General features: G+C 38.2%; 1 protein-coding gene across 3 annotated transcripts in view; it reads right to left on the bottom strand.

The window, feature by feature from the left end:
- Positions 1 to 17981, bottom strand: part of col16a1 (collagen, type XVI, alpha 1) — a 375244-nt gene that overhangs the window by 46285 nt on the left and 310978 nt on the right. For all 3 annotated transcript variants that reach the window (XM_072915591.1, XM_072915590.1, XM_072915592.1), the window contains one exon: positions 3478 to 3522. In XM_072915591.1, coding sequence (XP_072771692.1) covers positions 3478 to 3522 — 45 coding nt within the window. The remainder of the gene's footprint in view (positions 1 to 3477; positions 3523 to 17981) is intronic.

Below are 17981 nucleotides of genomic sequence, written 5' to 3'. Positions count from 1 at the left end.
GGGTTAAATCACCAAAAATGATTCCCGGGCGCGGCACAGCAGCTGCCCACTGCTCCCCTCACCTCCCAGGGGGTGATCAAGGGTGATGGGTCAAATGCAGAGAATAATTTCGCCACACCTAGTGTGTGTGTGTGACAATCATTGGTACTTTAACTTCAATTATTAGGGTATGTGGAATTTTGGGGTGTTGAAAAGATCAACAATGTACACCAAACAGAACTGAAAACCGAACCATGATAAGATCTGAAGAGTTGGTTTTGGGACCCTTCCACTCTGAACATGTACTATTGAAGAAATGACGACACTGCAAAAAGTGAAATCTAAGTAAGATTAAATATGTCAAATAAGGGTGATATTTGCTTATTTTCTGTCTGATAAGATAATTAAAAAAAGTTAAAGTTAAAGTACCAATGATTGTCACACACACACTAGGTGTGGCGAGATTATTCTCTGCATTTGACCCATCACCCTTGATCACCCCCTGGGAGGTGAGGGGAGCAGTGGGCAGCAGCGGTGGCCGCGCCCGGGAATCATTTTGGTGATTTAACCCCCAATTCCAACCCTTGATGCTGAGTGCCAAGCAGGGAGGTAATGGGTCCCATTTTTTTATAGTCTTTGGTATGACTCGACCGGGGTTTGAACTCACAACCTACCGATCTCAGGGCAGACACTCTAACCACTAGGCCACTGAGTAGGTTAGCTCACTAAGCAGCTCACTAAGCAGATTTTATGTGAGAGTGTTTTACTTGTTTTAAGGGTTTTGGTCCTAAATGATCTCAGTAAGATATTACAGCTTGTTGCTGAGATTTGATGACCTATATTGAGTAAAACATGCTTGAAACTAGAATATCAAGTGTTGCAAAGCTGTGTCATCACTCACAAGTATAAAACTACTTTTTTAAAGTAAGCATGGAAAAAAAATCATGATGCCGAGGGCATATCATTATGTCAAGATAATGGCACTAACATTTACTTAATTTAAGAATATTTTTCAACATATTAAGCAAAAAGGTCTCTTTTTTTTTTCGACCGAGAAAAGTGCACTTGTTATTAGTGAGAATATACTTATTTTAAGGTATTTTGGGTTCATTGAGGTTAGCTAATTTTACTTGTTTAAAAAAGTCTTGACAAGCCGAATTTTTTTGTTCTATTGGCAGATAATTTTGCTTAGTTCAAATAAAATACCCCTCATTTTTGTATTTTTTTTTTCTTGTTTTTGAACACTGACTTTTTGCAGTGTAGTCTAATTAATTGGTTGTGAATATAAATACATGGTCGCAATGCAGTAAAAATGTGCTCTTTGTTTACCGATGTTGGGGGGAAAAACAACAACAAAACCATTTAAAAAAAAAAAAAAACCTTGCAGAGTTATATTTAGATGCCCATGAGGTGGCACACATTGTTGTTGTTGTTTTAGAGGTTCCACTGTCTGTGTTGACATAAAGGTTGGGAATGATCAATTTCGATTTTTAATGTTGAAACTTTTGAAGGAAAATAAACATGCATGTGCTGTCTAATTGCCTTCATCACAATGTGATTACTGATGATCGTCATTTAGAGAAAGTGATTGCTAATTGATCGTCTAGGAGGACTGGCAGCTGGCCATTGTGAGCAATTTCTGAAACAATGATGATGACTAATGCATTAGGCGAAGCTTTTCACACAAGCGGCGCAAACCGACACACATGCAAGCCAAAGCTAGCACCTGCTTTAAAGTGCTACTACGCTGCAAATGACTTCCACTCTCCCAGCTCATTCATTTGCGCTACCAACGCTATAAATCTGCATCAAGAGGGGGACGGACTGGAGGGGCTCTCGCTCTCATCAGGAAGAAGACTCAATCAGTGCTTCGTCTGAAATAACTTTTCATTAAAAAGACGCACGGAAAGGCAGAAGATGGAGTGATGCAACTGCATAATCAAGGGCTGCTTGATTTTAAATGGAAAATGACCAGTATTTCTGGTGCAAACAAAGATTATACAGGCTGCATGTAGATGAAGGATTTGTTCGAGTTTTCCACTGTGAAGTCCATTTTTCGATATGATCATTTTAGCACCTTTGAAGCAAACTTTTCAGAACATCGCCCACACAGACTTTCACTGCTGTGGTTAAAGGGGAACATTATCACCAGACCTATGTAAGCGTCAATATATACCTTGATGTTGCAGAAAAAAGACCACATATTTTTTTAACCGATTTCCGAACTCTAAATGGGTGAATTTTGGCGAATTAAACGCCTTTCTAATATTCGCGTGACGTCACATCGGGAAGCAATCCGCCATTTTCTCAAACACTGAGTCAAATCAGCTCTGTTATTTTCCGTTTTTTCGACTGTTTTCCGTACCTTGGAGACATCATGCCTCGTCGGTGTGTTGTCGGAGGGTGTAACAACACGAACAGGGACGGATTCAAGTTGCACCAGTGGCCCACAGATGCGAAAGTGGCAAGAAATTGGACGTTTGTTCCGCACACTTTACCGACGAAAGCTATGCTACGACAGAGATGGCAAGAATGTGTGGATATCCTGCGACACTCAAAGCAGATGCATTTCCAACGATAAAGTCAAAGAAATCTGCCGCCAGACCCCCATTGAATCTGCCGGAGTGTGTGAGCAATTCAGGGACAAAGGACCTCGCTAGCACGGCAAGCAATGGCGGCAGTTTGTTCCCGCAGACGAGCGAGCTAAACCCCCTGGATGTCTTGGCTCACACCGTCCCTTATGCCAAAGAAGATGATCAAGAGAAGAATATCGACCCTAGCTTCCCTGGCCTGCTGACATCAACTCCAAAACTGGACAGATCAGCTTTCAGGAAAAGAGCGCGGATGAGGGTATGTCTACATAATATATTAATTGATGAAAATTGGGCTGTCTGCACTCTCAAAGTGCATGTTGTTGCCAAATGTATTTCATATGCTGTAAACCTAGTTCATAGTTGTTAGTTTCCTTTAATCCCAAACAAACACATACCAATCGTTGGTTAGAAGGCGATCGCCGAATTCGTCCTCGCTTTCTCCCGTGTCGTTTTCGTCGGTTTCGCTTGTATACGCTTCAAACCGATATGGCTCAATAGCTTCAGTTTCTTCTTCAATTTCGTTTTCGCTACCTGCCTCCACACTACAACCATCCGTTTCAATACATTCGTAATCTGTTGAATCGCTTAAGCCGCTGAAATCCGAGTCTGAATCCGAGCTAATGTCGCTATAGCTTGCTGTTCTTTCCGCCATGTTTGTTTGTGTTGGCTTCACTATGTGACGTCACAGGAAAATGGACGGGTGTTTATAACGATGGTTAAAATCAGGCACTTTGAAGCTTTTTTTAGGGATATTGCGTGATGGGTAAAATTTTGAAAAAAAACTTCGAAAAATATAATAAGCCACTGGGAACTGATTTTAAATGGTTTTAACCATTCTGAAATTGTGATAATGTTCCCCTTTAAAAAGGAGATAAGATGCACTGGAAGTGTGAATGAACCTTACAGATGAACCGGGTGGGCCTTGGGGTCCTTGGAAACCTGGTGGTCCCTGTGAAAGATGAAATGAAGAACGTTTAACGTCAACACATGCCACAACAATTTCAAATTGTGCTTGTGTTTGTGTGAATTATAAAGCCTAGTACCACATGCAGGCACATTGGAGGGTGGAAAAAGGGCCGTGTTTTTACCATGTGACTGCTTAAGTCGTATCTGGTTCGTACCAGCACCATTTTGAAGTAGGTACGAAAGAAAAGCCCAGCACATTTGTTCCTTTCCCATTTTTCATCAAGCTCTTCCCATTTTCAAGCATACAATCGAGAACGCACGTTTCTCCGGTGGCTGTTCGCACATAATGAAGTCCACAGGTCAAGGAGCCGAACAACCAACGGGACACGGGTGAAGTAGTTTATTTTGGAGTTCTAGCCTCTGGATGCGTGGAGGCAGGCTCCATTCCAACATCAGCTAATAATCCAAGTTTAGATTTGGCGTTCATTGATGCTGACTTGGCATATATTCAAGTCACAGAGGATGCCAGATATTTCAGTTCTCATCCACGAGTTGAATCCCTATGGGTTTCACTGTTTGCTGCCACTGAATTTCAACTTGAATTGAGTCATTGTCTTGAGTGCCACCTGAAGGCATTTCCAAAGTGCATGGAAATGTCCAAAGTTGTTGATGAAATGCAATGATTTAAATACTAGAGGTGGGGGAAATAATCGATTAGTAAACATCAATCAATCAATCAATGTTTATATATATAGCCCTAAATCACAAGTGTCTCAAAGGGCTGCACAAGCCACAGACATCCTCGGTTCAGATCCCACATCAATAATCGGTTCATTTATTGTAATTAAAGTAATGCAGACAGTTCTAAAATTTGGCAGACTTCAGCAAGCCGCCTCACCGAGAGATCCAACCAGCTCATTTATTTTAGGGCACTTATGTATGTTCCAGTTTTGCACACATTTCCATTCATGTAATAAATGTGATTGGAATTCATGAACTATTTTTATTACAAACGCACTGTTTTTAAAACTTTCAAGTGATAAACGCGTATTTTGCTAAACAAAAATAAATGTAAAACTGCATTAATATACAGTATAGGCCAAATGTTTGGACACACCTTCTCATTTCAATGTGTTTTCTTTATTTTATTTTATTTAATGGAGGCATCAAAACTATGACACCTGTGAAGTGAAACCCCTTTCAGGTGACTACCTCTTGAAGCTCATCGAGTTAATGCCAAGAGTGTGCAAAACAGTAATCAGAGCGAAGGGTGGCTATCTTGAAGAAACTAGAATATAAAACATGTTTTTTCACCTTTCTAAGTACATAACTCCACATGTTCATTCACAGTTTTGATGCCTTCAGTGACAATCTACAATGTAAATGGTCATGAAAATAAAGAAAACACATTGAATGAGAAGGTGTGTCCAAACTTTTGGCCTGTACTGTATCTGTGTATATATATATATATATATATATATATATATATATATATATATATATATATATATATATATATATATATATATATATATATATGAATCCAATAGAGTGTTTTTAAAGTGACAATGCAAATATTCAGAGTAACAATTGTAATCTAGAATCTAGAATATAAAACATGTTTTCAGTTATTACACCTTTTTTGTTAAGTACATAACTCCACATGTGTTCATTCATAGTTTTGATGCCTTCAGTGACAATCTACAATGTAAATAGTCATGAAAATAAAGAAAACACATTGAATGAGAAGGTGTGTCCAAATTTTTGGCCTGTACTGTATCTGTAGGCAGATATTTACATATATCCGAATTTAAGTATTACTTCTTTTTATTTCATTGTCATATTACAAAACAGCTAGTGTTTTTCTTCCAAATGTGGTCTTTTGGTTGTCTGCAAAACTGTGTGCTTAACCTTGAAGTGAGGAATGTTAGAGAGAGCGATAATAAGCATTTGTTTTGGCTAGAGAGACATGACTGCCAGGGGGGGAGGAAGAGAGACTTAAGAGGAGAGGGGTTTTGGTCGAGGGGGGACAGACCATCTTGGCGGCTCGATAGAATGTTCTGTACTGGACTGGTCTAAATGTATATATATATATATGCAAAGCTTTGCAAATATATTACAAAATACCTATTCTGTCTCTGGTGGTTTTTCAACTCAGCTTTAAGTGTCGTAAAGAGCTTGGGAGCGACTTGTGACTTGAATTCCCTGGGAGGAACAACTGGTCCAAAACGCAACACTATATATATATATATATATATATATATATATATATATATATATATATATATATATATATATATATATATATATATATATATATATATATATATATATATATATATATATATACACATATATATATATATATATATATATATACATATATACATATATACATATATATATATATATATATGTGTATATATATATATATATATATATATATATATATATATATATATATATATATATATATATATACATATATACATATATACATATATATATATATATATGTGTATATATATATATATATATATATATATATATATATATATATATATATATATATATGAATCCAATAGAGTGTTTTTAAAGTGACAATGCAAATATTCAGAGTAACAATTGTAATCTAGAATCTAGAATATAAAACATGTTTTCAGTTATTACACCTTTTTTGTTAAGTACATAACTCCACATGTGTTCATTCATAGTTTTGATGCCTTCAGTGACAATCTACAATGTAAATAGTCATGAAAATAAAGAAAACACATTGAATGAGAAGGTGTGTCCAAATTTTTGGCCTGTACTGTATCTGTAGGCAGATATTTACATATATCCGAATTTAAGTATTACTTCTTTTTATTTCATTGTCATATTACAAAACAGCTAGTGTTTTTCTTCCAAATGTGGTCTTTTGGTTGTCTGCAAAACTGTGTGCTTAACCTTGAAGTGAGGAATGTTAGAGAGAGCGATAATAAGCATTTGTTTTGGCTAGAGAGACATGACTGCCAGGGGGGGAGGAAGAGAGACTTAAGAGGAGAGGGGTTTTGGTCGAGGGGGGACAGACCATCTTGGCGGCGCGATAGAATGTTCTGTACTGGACTGGTCTAAATGTATATATATATATATGCAAAGCTTTGCAAATATATTACAAAATACCTATTCTGTCTCTGGTGGTTTTTCAACTCAGCTTTAAGTGTCGTAAAGAGCTTGGGAGCGACTTGTGACTTGAATTCCCTGGGAGGAACAACTGGTCCAAAACGCAACACTATATATATATATATATATATATATATATATATATATATATATATATATATATATATATATACATATATATATATATATATATATATATATATATATATATATATATATACATATATACATATATACATATATACATATATATATGTGTATATATATATATATATATATATATATATATATATATATATATATATATATATATATATACATATATACATATATACATATATATATATATATATGTGTATATATATATATATATATATATATATATATATATATATATATATATATATATATATATATATATATATATATATATATATATATATATATATATGAATCCAATAGAGTGTTTTTAAAGTGACAATGCAAATATTCAGAGTAACAATTGTAATCTAGAATCTAGAATATAAAACATGTTTTCATTTATTACACCTTTTTTGTTAAGTACATAACTCCACATGTGTTCATTCATAGTTTTGATGCCTTCAGTGACAATCTACAATGTAAATAGTCATGAAAATAAAGAAAACACATTGAATGAGAAGGTGTGTCCAAACTTTTGGCCTGTAAGGTACATACATTAAAGATGCACCAATAATTGATTTTTAATCACATCGTAGCTCCTGAATAGTAATCATACTCGAATCGTGAGGTGCCCAAAGATTGTCATCTCTATTAAATAGTGTGTGTTTGCAACCCCTTCATTAACTGTGTGAACTGAAATAATCACACTGCAACCCACTTTGCACAATCCTTGACTGTGGAATCCCCCAAGGATTCATTCTTGGGCCCATCCTGTTTGCACTTTATATCATTCCCCTTGGTGCAATATTCAGAAAGCAAGGCATTTTTTATCATTTTTATGCAGATGAGTGCCAAATATATTTGTTAATTTCTAAAAATAATCTTACCCCCGTGGCAGCCCTACTTGATGCGCCTGGTTGGCGCATAATTTTTTTGAAGCTAAACGAGGAAAAAAGTTATGCTGCTGGGCAACAGTGATCCTCTGCTGGACTTGGACTTTCTTAAGAACTCTGTACGTCCCACAGCCACAAGCCTTAGGAGTCTTTGTAGACCATGGTTTTAAAAACCCCATCCTTAAGGTCAGCTGCTGTTGACGGTCCCTGACACAAGGCTGAAGCTTAGAGGTGACAGAGCTTTCGCCGCTGCTGCTCCCAAGCTCTGGAACGACCTACCTCTGAGTATTAGACAAGCCTCCTCTCTTCCTGTTTTTAAATCTCTCTTAAAAACATACTTTTATTCCATGGCTTTTAATACTGAGTGATATCCATCCTGCAATGGCGCCCCATAATACACATGCTGTGAACCTGTTTTTTGTTTTTATTTATTCTATTTTATTTATTTATTTTTTATCGTGTTTTGTTTGTGTTGTGTTGTGTTTGCTTGATACTCGTATTATCTTTTAACCTGCCCATTGTACAGCACTTTGGCTACCCCTGTGGTAAATTTTAAATGTGCTTTATAAATAAAGTTGATTTGATTTGATGGTTTTAAATTTGGTAAATTAAGTTTGTGTCACCTTTGGCTTTTATCAAAGATGGCATCTTTTTTTATCTTTTAAACAATTTGAACAGGTCACGCACGCTTTTATTTCATAACGTCTGGACTACCGCAATGCACTTGACACTGGAATAAGTCCAAATGCACAGTCACACTTACAGTTAGTCCAGAACTCTGCAGCACGACTTTAAAGGGGAACCAAAAAAAAGAGAGCACATCACCCCGATTCTCGCTTCTCTGCATTGGCTTTCTGGTCGTTTTAGAATTGATTTTAACATTTTACTGTTTGTTTTTAAAACTTTGAATGGACCAAAAGTACAAACCCCGTTTCCATATGAGTTGGGAAATTGTTTTAGATGTAAATATAAACGGAATACAATGATTTGCAAATCCTTTTCAACCCATATTCAGTTGAATATGCTACAAAGACAACATATTTGATGTTCAAACTGATAAACATTTCTTTTTTTTGCAAACAATCATTAACTTTAGAATTTGATGCCAGCAACACGTGACAAAGAAGTTGGGAAAGGTGGCAATAAATACTGATAAAGTTGAGGAATGCTCATCAAACACTTATTTGGAACATCCCACAGGTGTGCAGGCTAATTGGGAACAGGTGGGTGCCATGATTGGGTATAAAAACAGCTTCCCAAAAAATGCTCAGTCTTTCACAAGAAAGGTTGGGGCGAGGTACACCCCTTTGTCCACAACTGTGTGAGCAAATAGTCAAACAGTTTAAGAACAACGTTTCTCAAAGTGCAATTGCAAGAAATTTAGGGATTTCAACATAAACGGTCCATAATATCATCAAAAGGTTCAGAGAATCTGGAGAAATCACTCCACGTAAGCGGCATGGCCGGAAACCAACATTGAATGACCGTGACCTTTGATCCCTCAGACGGCACTGTATCAAAAACCGACATCAATCTCTAAAGGATATCACCACATGGGCTCAGGAACACTTCAGAAAACCACTGTCACTAAATACAGTTCTTCGCTACATCTGTAAGTGCAAGTTAAAGCTCTACTATGCAAAGCGAAAGCCATTTATCAACAACATCCAGAAACGCCACCTGCTTCTCTGGGCCCTAGATCATCTAAGATGGACTCATGCAAAGTGGAAAAGTGTTCTGTGGTCTGACGAGTCCACATTTCAAATTGTTTTTGGAAATATTCGACATCGTGTCATTAGGGCCAAAGGGGAAGCGAACCATCCAGACTGTTATTGACGCAAAGTTCAAAAGCCAGCATCTGTGATGGTATGGGGGTGCATTAGTGCCCAAGGCATGGGTAACTTACACGTCTGTGAAGGCACCATTAATGCTGAAAGGTACATACAGCTTTTGGAGCAACATATGCTGCCATCTAAGCGCCATCTTTTTCAAGGACGCCCCTGCTTATTTCAGCAAGACAATGCCAAGCCACATTCAGCACGTGTTACAAAAGCGTGGCTTCGTAAAAAAAGAGTGCGGGTACTTTCCTGGCCTGCCTGCAGTCCATACCTGTCTCCCATCAAAAATGTGTGGCGCATTACGAAGCGTAAAATACGACAGCGGAGACCCCGGACTGTAGAACGACTGAAGCTCTACATAAAACAAGAATGGGAAAGAATTCCACTTTCAAAGCTTCAACAATTAGTTTCCTCAGTTCCCAATCGTTTATTGAGGCCATGTAACACAGTGGTGAACATGCCCTTTCCCAACTACTTTGGCACGTGTTGCAGCCATGAAATTATAAGTTAATTAAATCAAGCAAATCTTTCTCCTTCTCCATTTAGTTTCAATGTGGCCACTCGGTGCTCGGCTGTGTTTTGTCAGTTTGAGCCTGTGTCCATGCCTGAGCTTACAGGAATAGTCGACAAATTAAAACCCTCGTCCTGTCCCACAGACCCAGTCCCCCCTTGCTTTTTTAAAGAAGTTTGGGACTCTATTGACTTATCTGTTAGGGACATCATCAACAGCAGCTTGATTTCTGGCAGTGTGCCCTCTTTTCGTAAAGGAGCTGTTGTTGAGCCTTTGATCAAAAAAACAGGTCTTGATCCTACAAGTTTGTCAAATTATCGGCCCATTTCTAAATTACCTTTTGTGTCAAAAATTTTGGAGAAATGTGTTTTGGCGCAACTACAACCTTTTTTAGATGAAAATAGCACTTTAGATCCATTTCAGTCTGGATACAAAGCTTTGCACAGTACTGAATCTGCACTTTTAAAGGTTTTTAATGATTTGCTTTTAATATCTGATTCTGGCAGCTCTGCCATTTTAGTGCTTTTAGATCTTACAGCTGCCTTTGACACAGTCCACCACACAATTCTTTGAGAGCGCCTGAGAGACTGTGTGGGTGTCAGGGGGACTGCATTAGAGTGGTTCAGATCCTACCTGTCAGAAAGGTCTTTCTCTGTCAGGCTGGGGGACGCCACTTCTTCTTCTGCTCCGCTTTACTGTGGTGTCCCCCAGGGATCTATTCTAGGCCCCATCCTGTTTGCACTGTACCTTCTTCCTCTTGGAGAGATTTTTAAGAGGCATGGAGTGTTTTATCACTTTTATGCAGACGACTGCCAAATTTATATGCCTATTTCAAAAGGCCACGGCCCCCTGACACTCCTTCTCAACTGTCTATGCGACGTCAAGGGTTGGTTAGCCCAGAATTTTTTAATAATGAATGAGGGAAAAACGGAAATTTTAGTGTTTGGTCCGGCCCTCACTGACTTGGGACCATTGCAAAATTATGTGCGTCCCAAAGTCACCAGCCTTGGCGTCACTATAGACAGCGATTTTAAACTCGACAAACAAGTCAATGGCGTTTTAAAATCGTGTTTTTATCATCTTCGTCTTTTAGCAAAGGTAAAACCGTTTTTATCTTTTAATCTTTTTGAACAAGTCGTGCATGCTTTTATTTCAAGTCGCCTGGACTACTGCAATGCACTTTATGCTGGCATTAGCCAAAAAGCTCTCTCCCGGTTGCAGTTAGTCCAGAATGCGGCAGCACGACTTTTAACAGGGGCCAGGAGACGCCAGCATATAACCCCAATCCTTGAGAGTTTGCACTGGCTCCCTGTTCATTTTAGAATTGATTTTAAAACCTTGCTGTTTGTTTTTAAAGCTTTACATGGACTGGCACCTCAGTATATCTCGGACCTCATCCAAACTTACAATCCTGCGCGCGCTCTGAGGTCCGAGAGCCAGCTCCAGCTCGTGGTGTCCAAGACGAGACTTAAAACCAGGGGAGACAGGGCCTTCTCTGTGGTCGGCCCTAAGCTCTGGAACACTCTGCCCCTCCATATTCGAACTGCTCCCACAGTGGAGTGTTTTAAGTCTCGTCTTAAGACCCACTTTTATTCTCTGGCTTTTAACACTACGTGAGTTGTGTGGTCCTCTGTTGTCCTCTGTGTTTTTAAAATTTTGCTTTTGCTTTCTATTTACTGTTTTAATTGGTTTTACCCTTTGAAATTGTTTTTAATCACATTTATTTTATATTGTTTTTAATTGTGTTTAATATTGTTGTGCAGCACTTTGGAAACATTTTGTTGTTTAAATGTGCTATATAAATAAAGTGGATTGGATTGATTGGATAATTATTATTTGCAAAAAAAAAAATAAAGTTTATGAGTTTGAACATCAAATATGTTGTCTTTGTAGTGCATTCAATTGAATATGGGTTGAAAAGAATTTGCAAATAATTGTATTCTGTTTATATTTACATCCAACACAATTTCCCAACTCATATGGAAACAGGGTTTGTACACCACGGACCTCATCCTAATTTATACTCCAGCTCGCGCGTTGAGGTCCGAGGGCCAGTTCCAACTCGTGGGGCCTAAAACAAGACTTAAAACTAGGGCAGAGAGGGCCTTCTCTGTTGTCGGCCCTAAACTTTGGAATGTTCTGCCTTTAAGTCTCGTCTTAAAACACACAAGACTCAACGTCGATTTAAAAGCCAGAGAATAGAAATTCTTTGGCTTTTAAATCAACGTTGAGTCTTGTGGTCCTCTGTGTCTTTTATTGCTTTATTCTATTATATTGATTTGTTTTTTTTGTTTTATTCTATTTCATTGATGTCTTTTATTATTTTATTCAATTATCATTATTTGTTTGTTTCATTTTAAAAGCTTGTAATTTGATTACTTTTATGTGCAGCACTCTGGAGACAGTTTTGTTGTTAATAGTGCTATATAAGTAAAGGGGATTGGATTGGTAGTGGAACGGCAAATGTGTAACAGCAGTAGTTTTTGGTAGAAGTAGAATGGTCAGCCTGTTGATATGATGTAGAAGATTGAGGATTTTCACCACAACTCTGCATGTTTTCATTTAGTGCCTTAGAGAGGTTTTTTTCAGGTAAAAACAGACAGATCGAAAATGTTAAACTGATCCTGATTTTGGCATTGAATACTCTGATAATATTGTTCTGGCTCGAGTGCAAAGTATCCCTGACTATTGCTGACACCTTCTTTTGTGGAAGAATACAGCGTAGAGAAGACATCTCATGTCGACATGTTTTGTGGAGTGTTTCATTAACATGCTCATTCTCTGGCAAGGTGTGATGATTAGTGCTTCGAAAGAATATTGTTATTTCATTTGAGCTAAGCGGTTTGCTGGAAAGACTGCAAAAAAAAAAAACATTTTCCGAAGCAAAATCAAAGAATAAAATTAAAAAATGAGCAGCATCCACAGCATTTTGAACTTCACTATCTGTAAATCAGTGTTATATTCACAAATAACCATTTCAGCAGGATTTAAAACGACGTCCCTCGCCACATCGCGCTTACAATCTTGTGGCTTCACAACTGTGGATTTTTAAAGCACATTCTACACATTTTGGCCTGAATTACCGTATTTTTCCAACTATAAGGCGCACTTAAAATCCTTTCATTTTATTCAACTATGGAATAATTCTGGTTGTGCTTCCCGACCTCAAAGCAATTTGTTTGGTACATGGTGTAATGATAAGTGTGACATAAGAGATACGTGCAGACTGCAATATGACGCCAGTAAACAACACCAAAACTTTAAATGTTCCAATGAAAATAAAGAACATTACACACGGCACTCAAAAATCTGTCAAAATGTTTTAGTATGACAAGTATTACTATGGTGTGTATAAGGACCGCAGCCCTTTGAGACACTTGTGATTAAGGGCTATATAAATAAACTTTGATTGAAAATGGCACCCATTAGCAGACATATTATCTGGCGTTTTGTTTCACAATATTATGCCAAAGAAATTTTTCTTACATTCTGGTACCTGCTGATGTGTATTTGAGATCTGCATAGGTCCTGAAAATTTGCGCACTTCCGCCATTGTAGTCCGTGCCAATGCCGTAGTCGATAAGCTTCTTCTTTTTCTCTATCTTCTTGTTATGGGACATTCACCCTCCGCTGTTGCCATTTCTAATATAAAGATCTAACTTATATCTCGCTATGGAAGCACTAAAACATACCGGTGTAGTGAGTTCACATAATTCACCCAAGGAACTTTAGTTATTAGAGAGTTCCGGTCGGACGGTTTTTCACAGGACACATTTCCTGCGTTGTTGTTGCACTAGTGAGCCACGGATGAGGAGATGCTCCTCCGTTATTGATTGAAGTAAAGCATGAATGTCATTAAAACAGTTTGCTCCATCTTTTGACACTTGTTCCACTCCCATCCTTGCACGCTACACCGCTACAACAAAGATGACGGGGAGAGCCACGTAAATAAGACCGCCCACAAAACGGCGCGTCCGGAAGCGACTGTCAGAAAGCGGCTTGAAGATGATGCATACTTGCCAACCTGGAGACCTCCGATTTCGGGAGGTGGTGGTGGTGGGGTGGGGGGGGGGGGGTCGTGGTTGGGTCGGGGGCGTGGTTTAGAGGGGAGGAGTATATTTACAACTAGAATTCACCAAGTCAAGTATTTCATATATATATATATATATATATATATATATATATATATATATATATAAATAATACTTGACTTTCAGTGAATTCTAGCTATATATATATATATATATATATATTTATTTGATTATATATATATATATATATATGTATATATATATAAATAAGAGAAATACTTGAATTTCAGCGTTCATTTATTTACACATATACACACACATAACACTCATCTACTCATTGTTGAGTTAAGGGTTGAATTGTCCATCCTTGTTCTATTCTCTGTCACTATTTTTCTAACCATGCTGAACACCCTCTCTGATGATGCATTCTGCTTCGTCTCCTTGTTGTGTGCGCAGTTGTGCATGTGCACTGCACTCTCTAAAAGCCGTAGATGTTATTGTCACATATGCATGTCCAGTAGATGGCAGTATTGTCCTGTTTAAGAGTGTCACAACATTGCTGTTTACGGCAGACGAACTGCTTTACGGTAGACAAAAACGTGACTGCTGTTGTTGTGTGTTGTTACCGCGCTGGGAGGACGTTAATGAAACTGCCTAACAATAAACCCACATAAGAAACCAAGAACTCGCCCTCGATCATTCTACAGTTATAACGTCATTGGGCAGGCACGCTGTTTATATTGTGGGAAAGCGGACGTGAAAACAGGCTGTCGACACGTCACTCAGCTCCGCCTGAATTTCGGGAGAAAATTTGTCCGGGGAGGTTTTCGGGAGAGGCGCTAAAATTCGGGAGTCTCCCGGAAAATCCGGGAGGGTTGGCAAGTATGAGATGATGTGTAAAACATCATCTATGCAACATTTCGACCAAAGAACCACCATTACATGTTATGTAGACTACAAGGAAGTCTTTTATATTTATAAAAAAATTATAATATGACTCCTTTAATGCGCCTTACAATCTGGTGCGCCTTTTGTATGAAAATATACCTGAATAGACCCGCTCATCGGCAGTGTGCCTTATAATCCGGTGCGCCCTATGGTCCAGAAAATACGGTAAGTACTAAATAATGTCGTATTTATGTTATATGTATTAGAGTGCAGTGTTTGTCTTATTTTCTACTAGAATGTTGAATATATTCACCATGTGTGACTCCAGTTTTCTACTTAAAGGTGAACAATGCTCATAACAACACAGCGGCTAATCTGGCACTACTGTACCGCCACTGTAACAATCCCCTTGACCTACTTTTGGCAGAACAACATTTTGAGGCACTTCATATTTTACTCATGCTTCATCAATAACACATCTCCACATTGCTGAGCCTTTGACGTGAGCGATGTCAAAAGACGATACGAGACGTACAGGACTCAGTGTGTGTGTGGTCTGTGACATCACTTTTCGCCCGTACATGTAAAATTTTAGCCTCTAACAGATAACAACTGGACATTTTGCCATTAACACCACTGAATGGAATGCTAATGATGGTGATTCCATCCTAACGACTGATTTTGTGCCGGAAGCAGTCTTTTTACAGTGATTGTTTCACCACATAAATGCTACTTAGGGTGATTTCCATTCTAATGACTGCTGTTGGCATTGACAGAGGTGTCAGTCACTCTTTTGCATTTTTATAGTTGTTACTTATACCACAACAGAGAAAAAATATTCTTGCCTCCCTCCTGATAAAGTATAAAATGTTTGGGCCTCGGCACCACCTCTCAGACTAGAGCTGACTACAAACCCCGTTTCCATATGAGTTGGGAAATTGTGTTAGATGTAAATATAAACGGAATACAATGATTTGCAAATCCTTTTCAACCCATATTCAGTTGAATATGCTACAAAGACAACATATTTGATGTTCAAACTCATAACATTTTTTTTTTGCAAATAATTATTAACTTTAGAATTTGATGCCAGCCACACGTGACAAAGAAGTTGAGAAAGGTGGCAATAAATACTGATAAAGTTGAGGAATGCTCATCAAACACTTATTTGGAACATCCCACAGGTGAACAGGCAAATTGGGAACAGGTGGGTGCCATGATTGGGTATAAAAGTAGATTCCATGAAATGCTCAGTCATTCACAAACAAGGATGGGGCGAGGGTCACCACTTAGTCAACAAATGCGTGAGCAAATTGTTGAACAGTTTAAGAAAAACCTTTCTCAACCAGCTATTGCAAGGAATTTAGGGATTTCACCATCTACGGTCCGTAATATCATCAAAGGGTTCAGAGAATCTGGAGAAATCACTGCACGTAAGCAGCTAAGCCCGTGACCGTCGATCCCTCAGGCTGTACTGCATCAACAAGTGACATCCGTGTGTAAAGGATATCACCACATGGGCTCAGGAACACTTCAGAAACCCACTGTCAGTAACTACAGTTGGTCGCTACATCTGTAAGTGCAAGTTAAAACTCTCCTATACAAGGCGAAAACCGTTTATCAACAACACCCAGAAACGCCGTCGGCTTCGCTGGGCCTGAGCTCATCTAAGATGGACTGATACAAAGTGGAAAAGTGTTCTGTGGTCTGACAAGTCCACATTTCAAATTGTTTTTGGAAACTGTGAAGAAAAGAACCATCCGGATTGTTATAGGCGCAAAGTGTAAAAGCCAGCATGTGTGATGGTATGAGGGTGTATTAGTGCCCAAGACATGGGTAACTTACACATCTGTGAAGGCGCCATTAATGCTGAAAGGTACATACAGGTTTTGGAGCAACATATGTTGCCATCCAAGCAACGTTACCATGGACGCCCCTGCTTATTTCAGCAAGACAATGCCAAGCCACGAGTTACATCAACGTGGCTTCATAGTAAAAGAGTGCGGGTACTAGACTGGCCTGTCTGTAGTCCAGACCTGTCTCCCATTGAAAATGTGTGGCGCATTATGAAGCCTAAAATAGCACAACGGAGACCCCCGGACTGTTGAACAACTTAAGCTGTACATCAAGCAAGAATGGGAAAGAATTCCACCTGAGAACCTTAAAAAATGTGTCTCCTCAGTTCCCAAACGTTTACTGAGTTTTGTTAAAAGGAAAGGCCATGTAACACAGTGGTGAACATGCCCTTTCCCAACTACTTTGGCACGTGTTGCAGCCATGAAATTTTAAGTTAATTATTATTTGCAAAAAAAAAAAAAAGTTTATGAGTTGAACATCAAATATCTTGTTTTTGTAGCATATTCAAATGAATATGGGTTGAAAAAGATTTGCAAATCATTGTATTCCATTTATATTTACATCTAACACAATTTCCCAACTCATATGGAAACGGGGTTTGTATTTTCAGTCTATGAGCGTGAACTTCATCACACTTCATTACAAGTTTGAGTAATTCCAAATGCGGGAACAGCCAGACAAGTGTGCTTAGAAGTTGAAGATGAGAGGAGCTTGATGAATAAGGAGAAAGGAAGGTTAGACGTCAGAGTGAAGGAAAACCAAACATGTGCTTGTGTCATCAGGAATTTCTCATTGTGGGACCAAAGCTGACTCTTAAAATAATCCGCTGAGGGTAAAAGCCAGAGTCAAAACTTTAATACTTAAACTCCTACACACTAGTGAGGGTCAATTGTTAGAGACATAAGAATCAACTATAAAAGGGGGTCAACAGATTAGCTCTTAAATGAATAATATCACATAAGTTCTGGGCAAGCTGGTTTAAAACATGCACCCTTTTCACTCAACAAATTCCTCATTCACCTCTCCCTTAAAGGGGAACTGCACTATTTTTGGAATTTTGCCTATCATTAGGAAAGACATGACGACGGATGTATTTTTTTCATGCTAAATAGTAAATAAATGTGATCCAAAGTCTGCTTACAATAGAGCCTATGGGAGCCGCTCTATTCCGCCTACAAAGC

The sequence above is a fragment of the Nerophis lumbriciformis genome, linkage group LG21, assembly GCF_033978685.3.
Source record: "Nerophis lumbriciformis linkage group LG21, RoL_Nlum_v2.1, whole genome shotgun sequence".
NCBI lineage: Eukaryota > Metazoa > Chordata > Actinopteri > Syngnathiformes > Syngnathidae > Nerophis > Nerophis lumbriciformis.
This window is presented reverse-complemented; position numbering and strand designations above follow the sequence as displayed.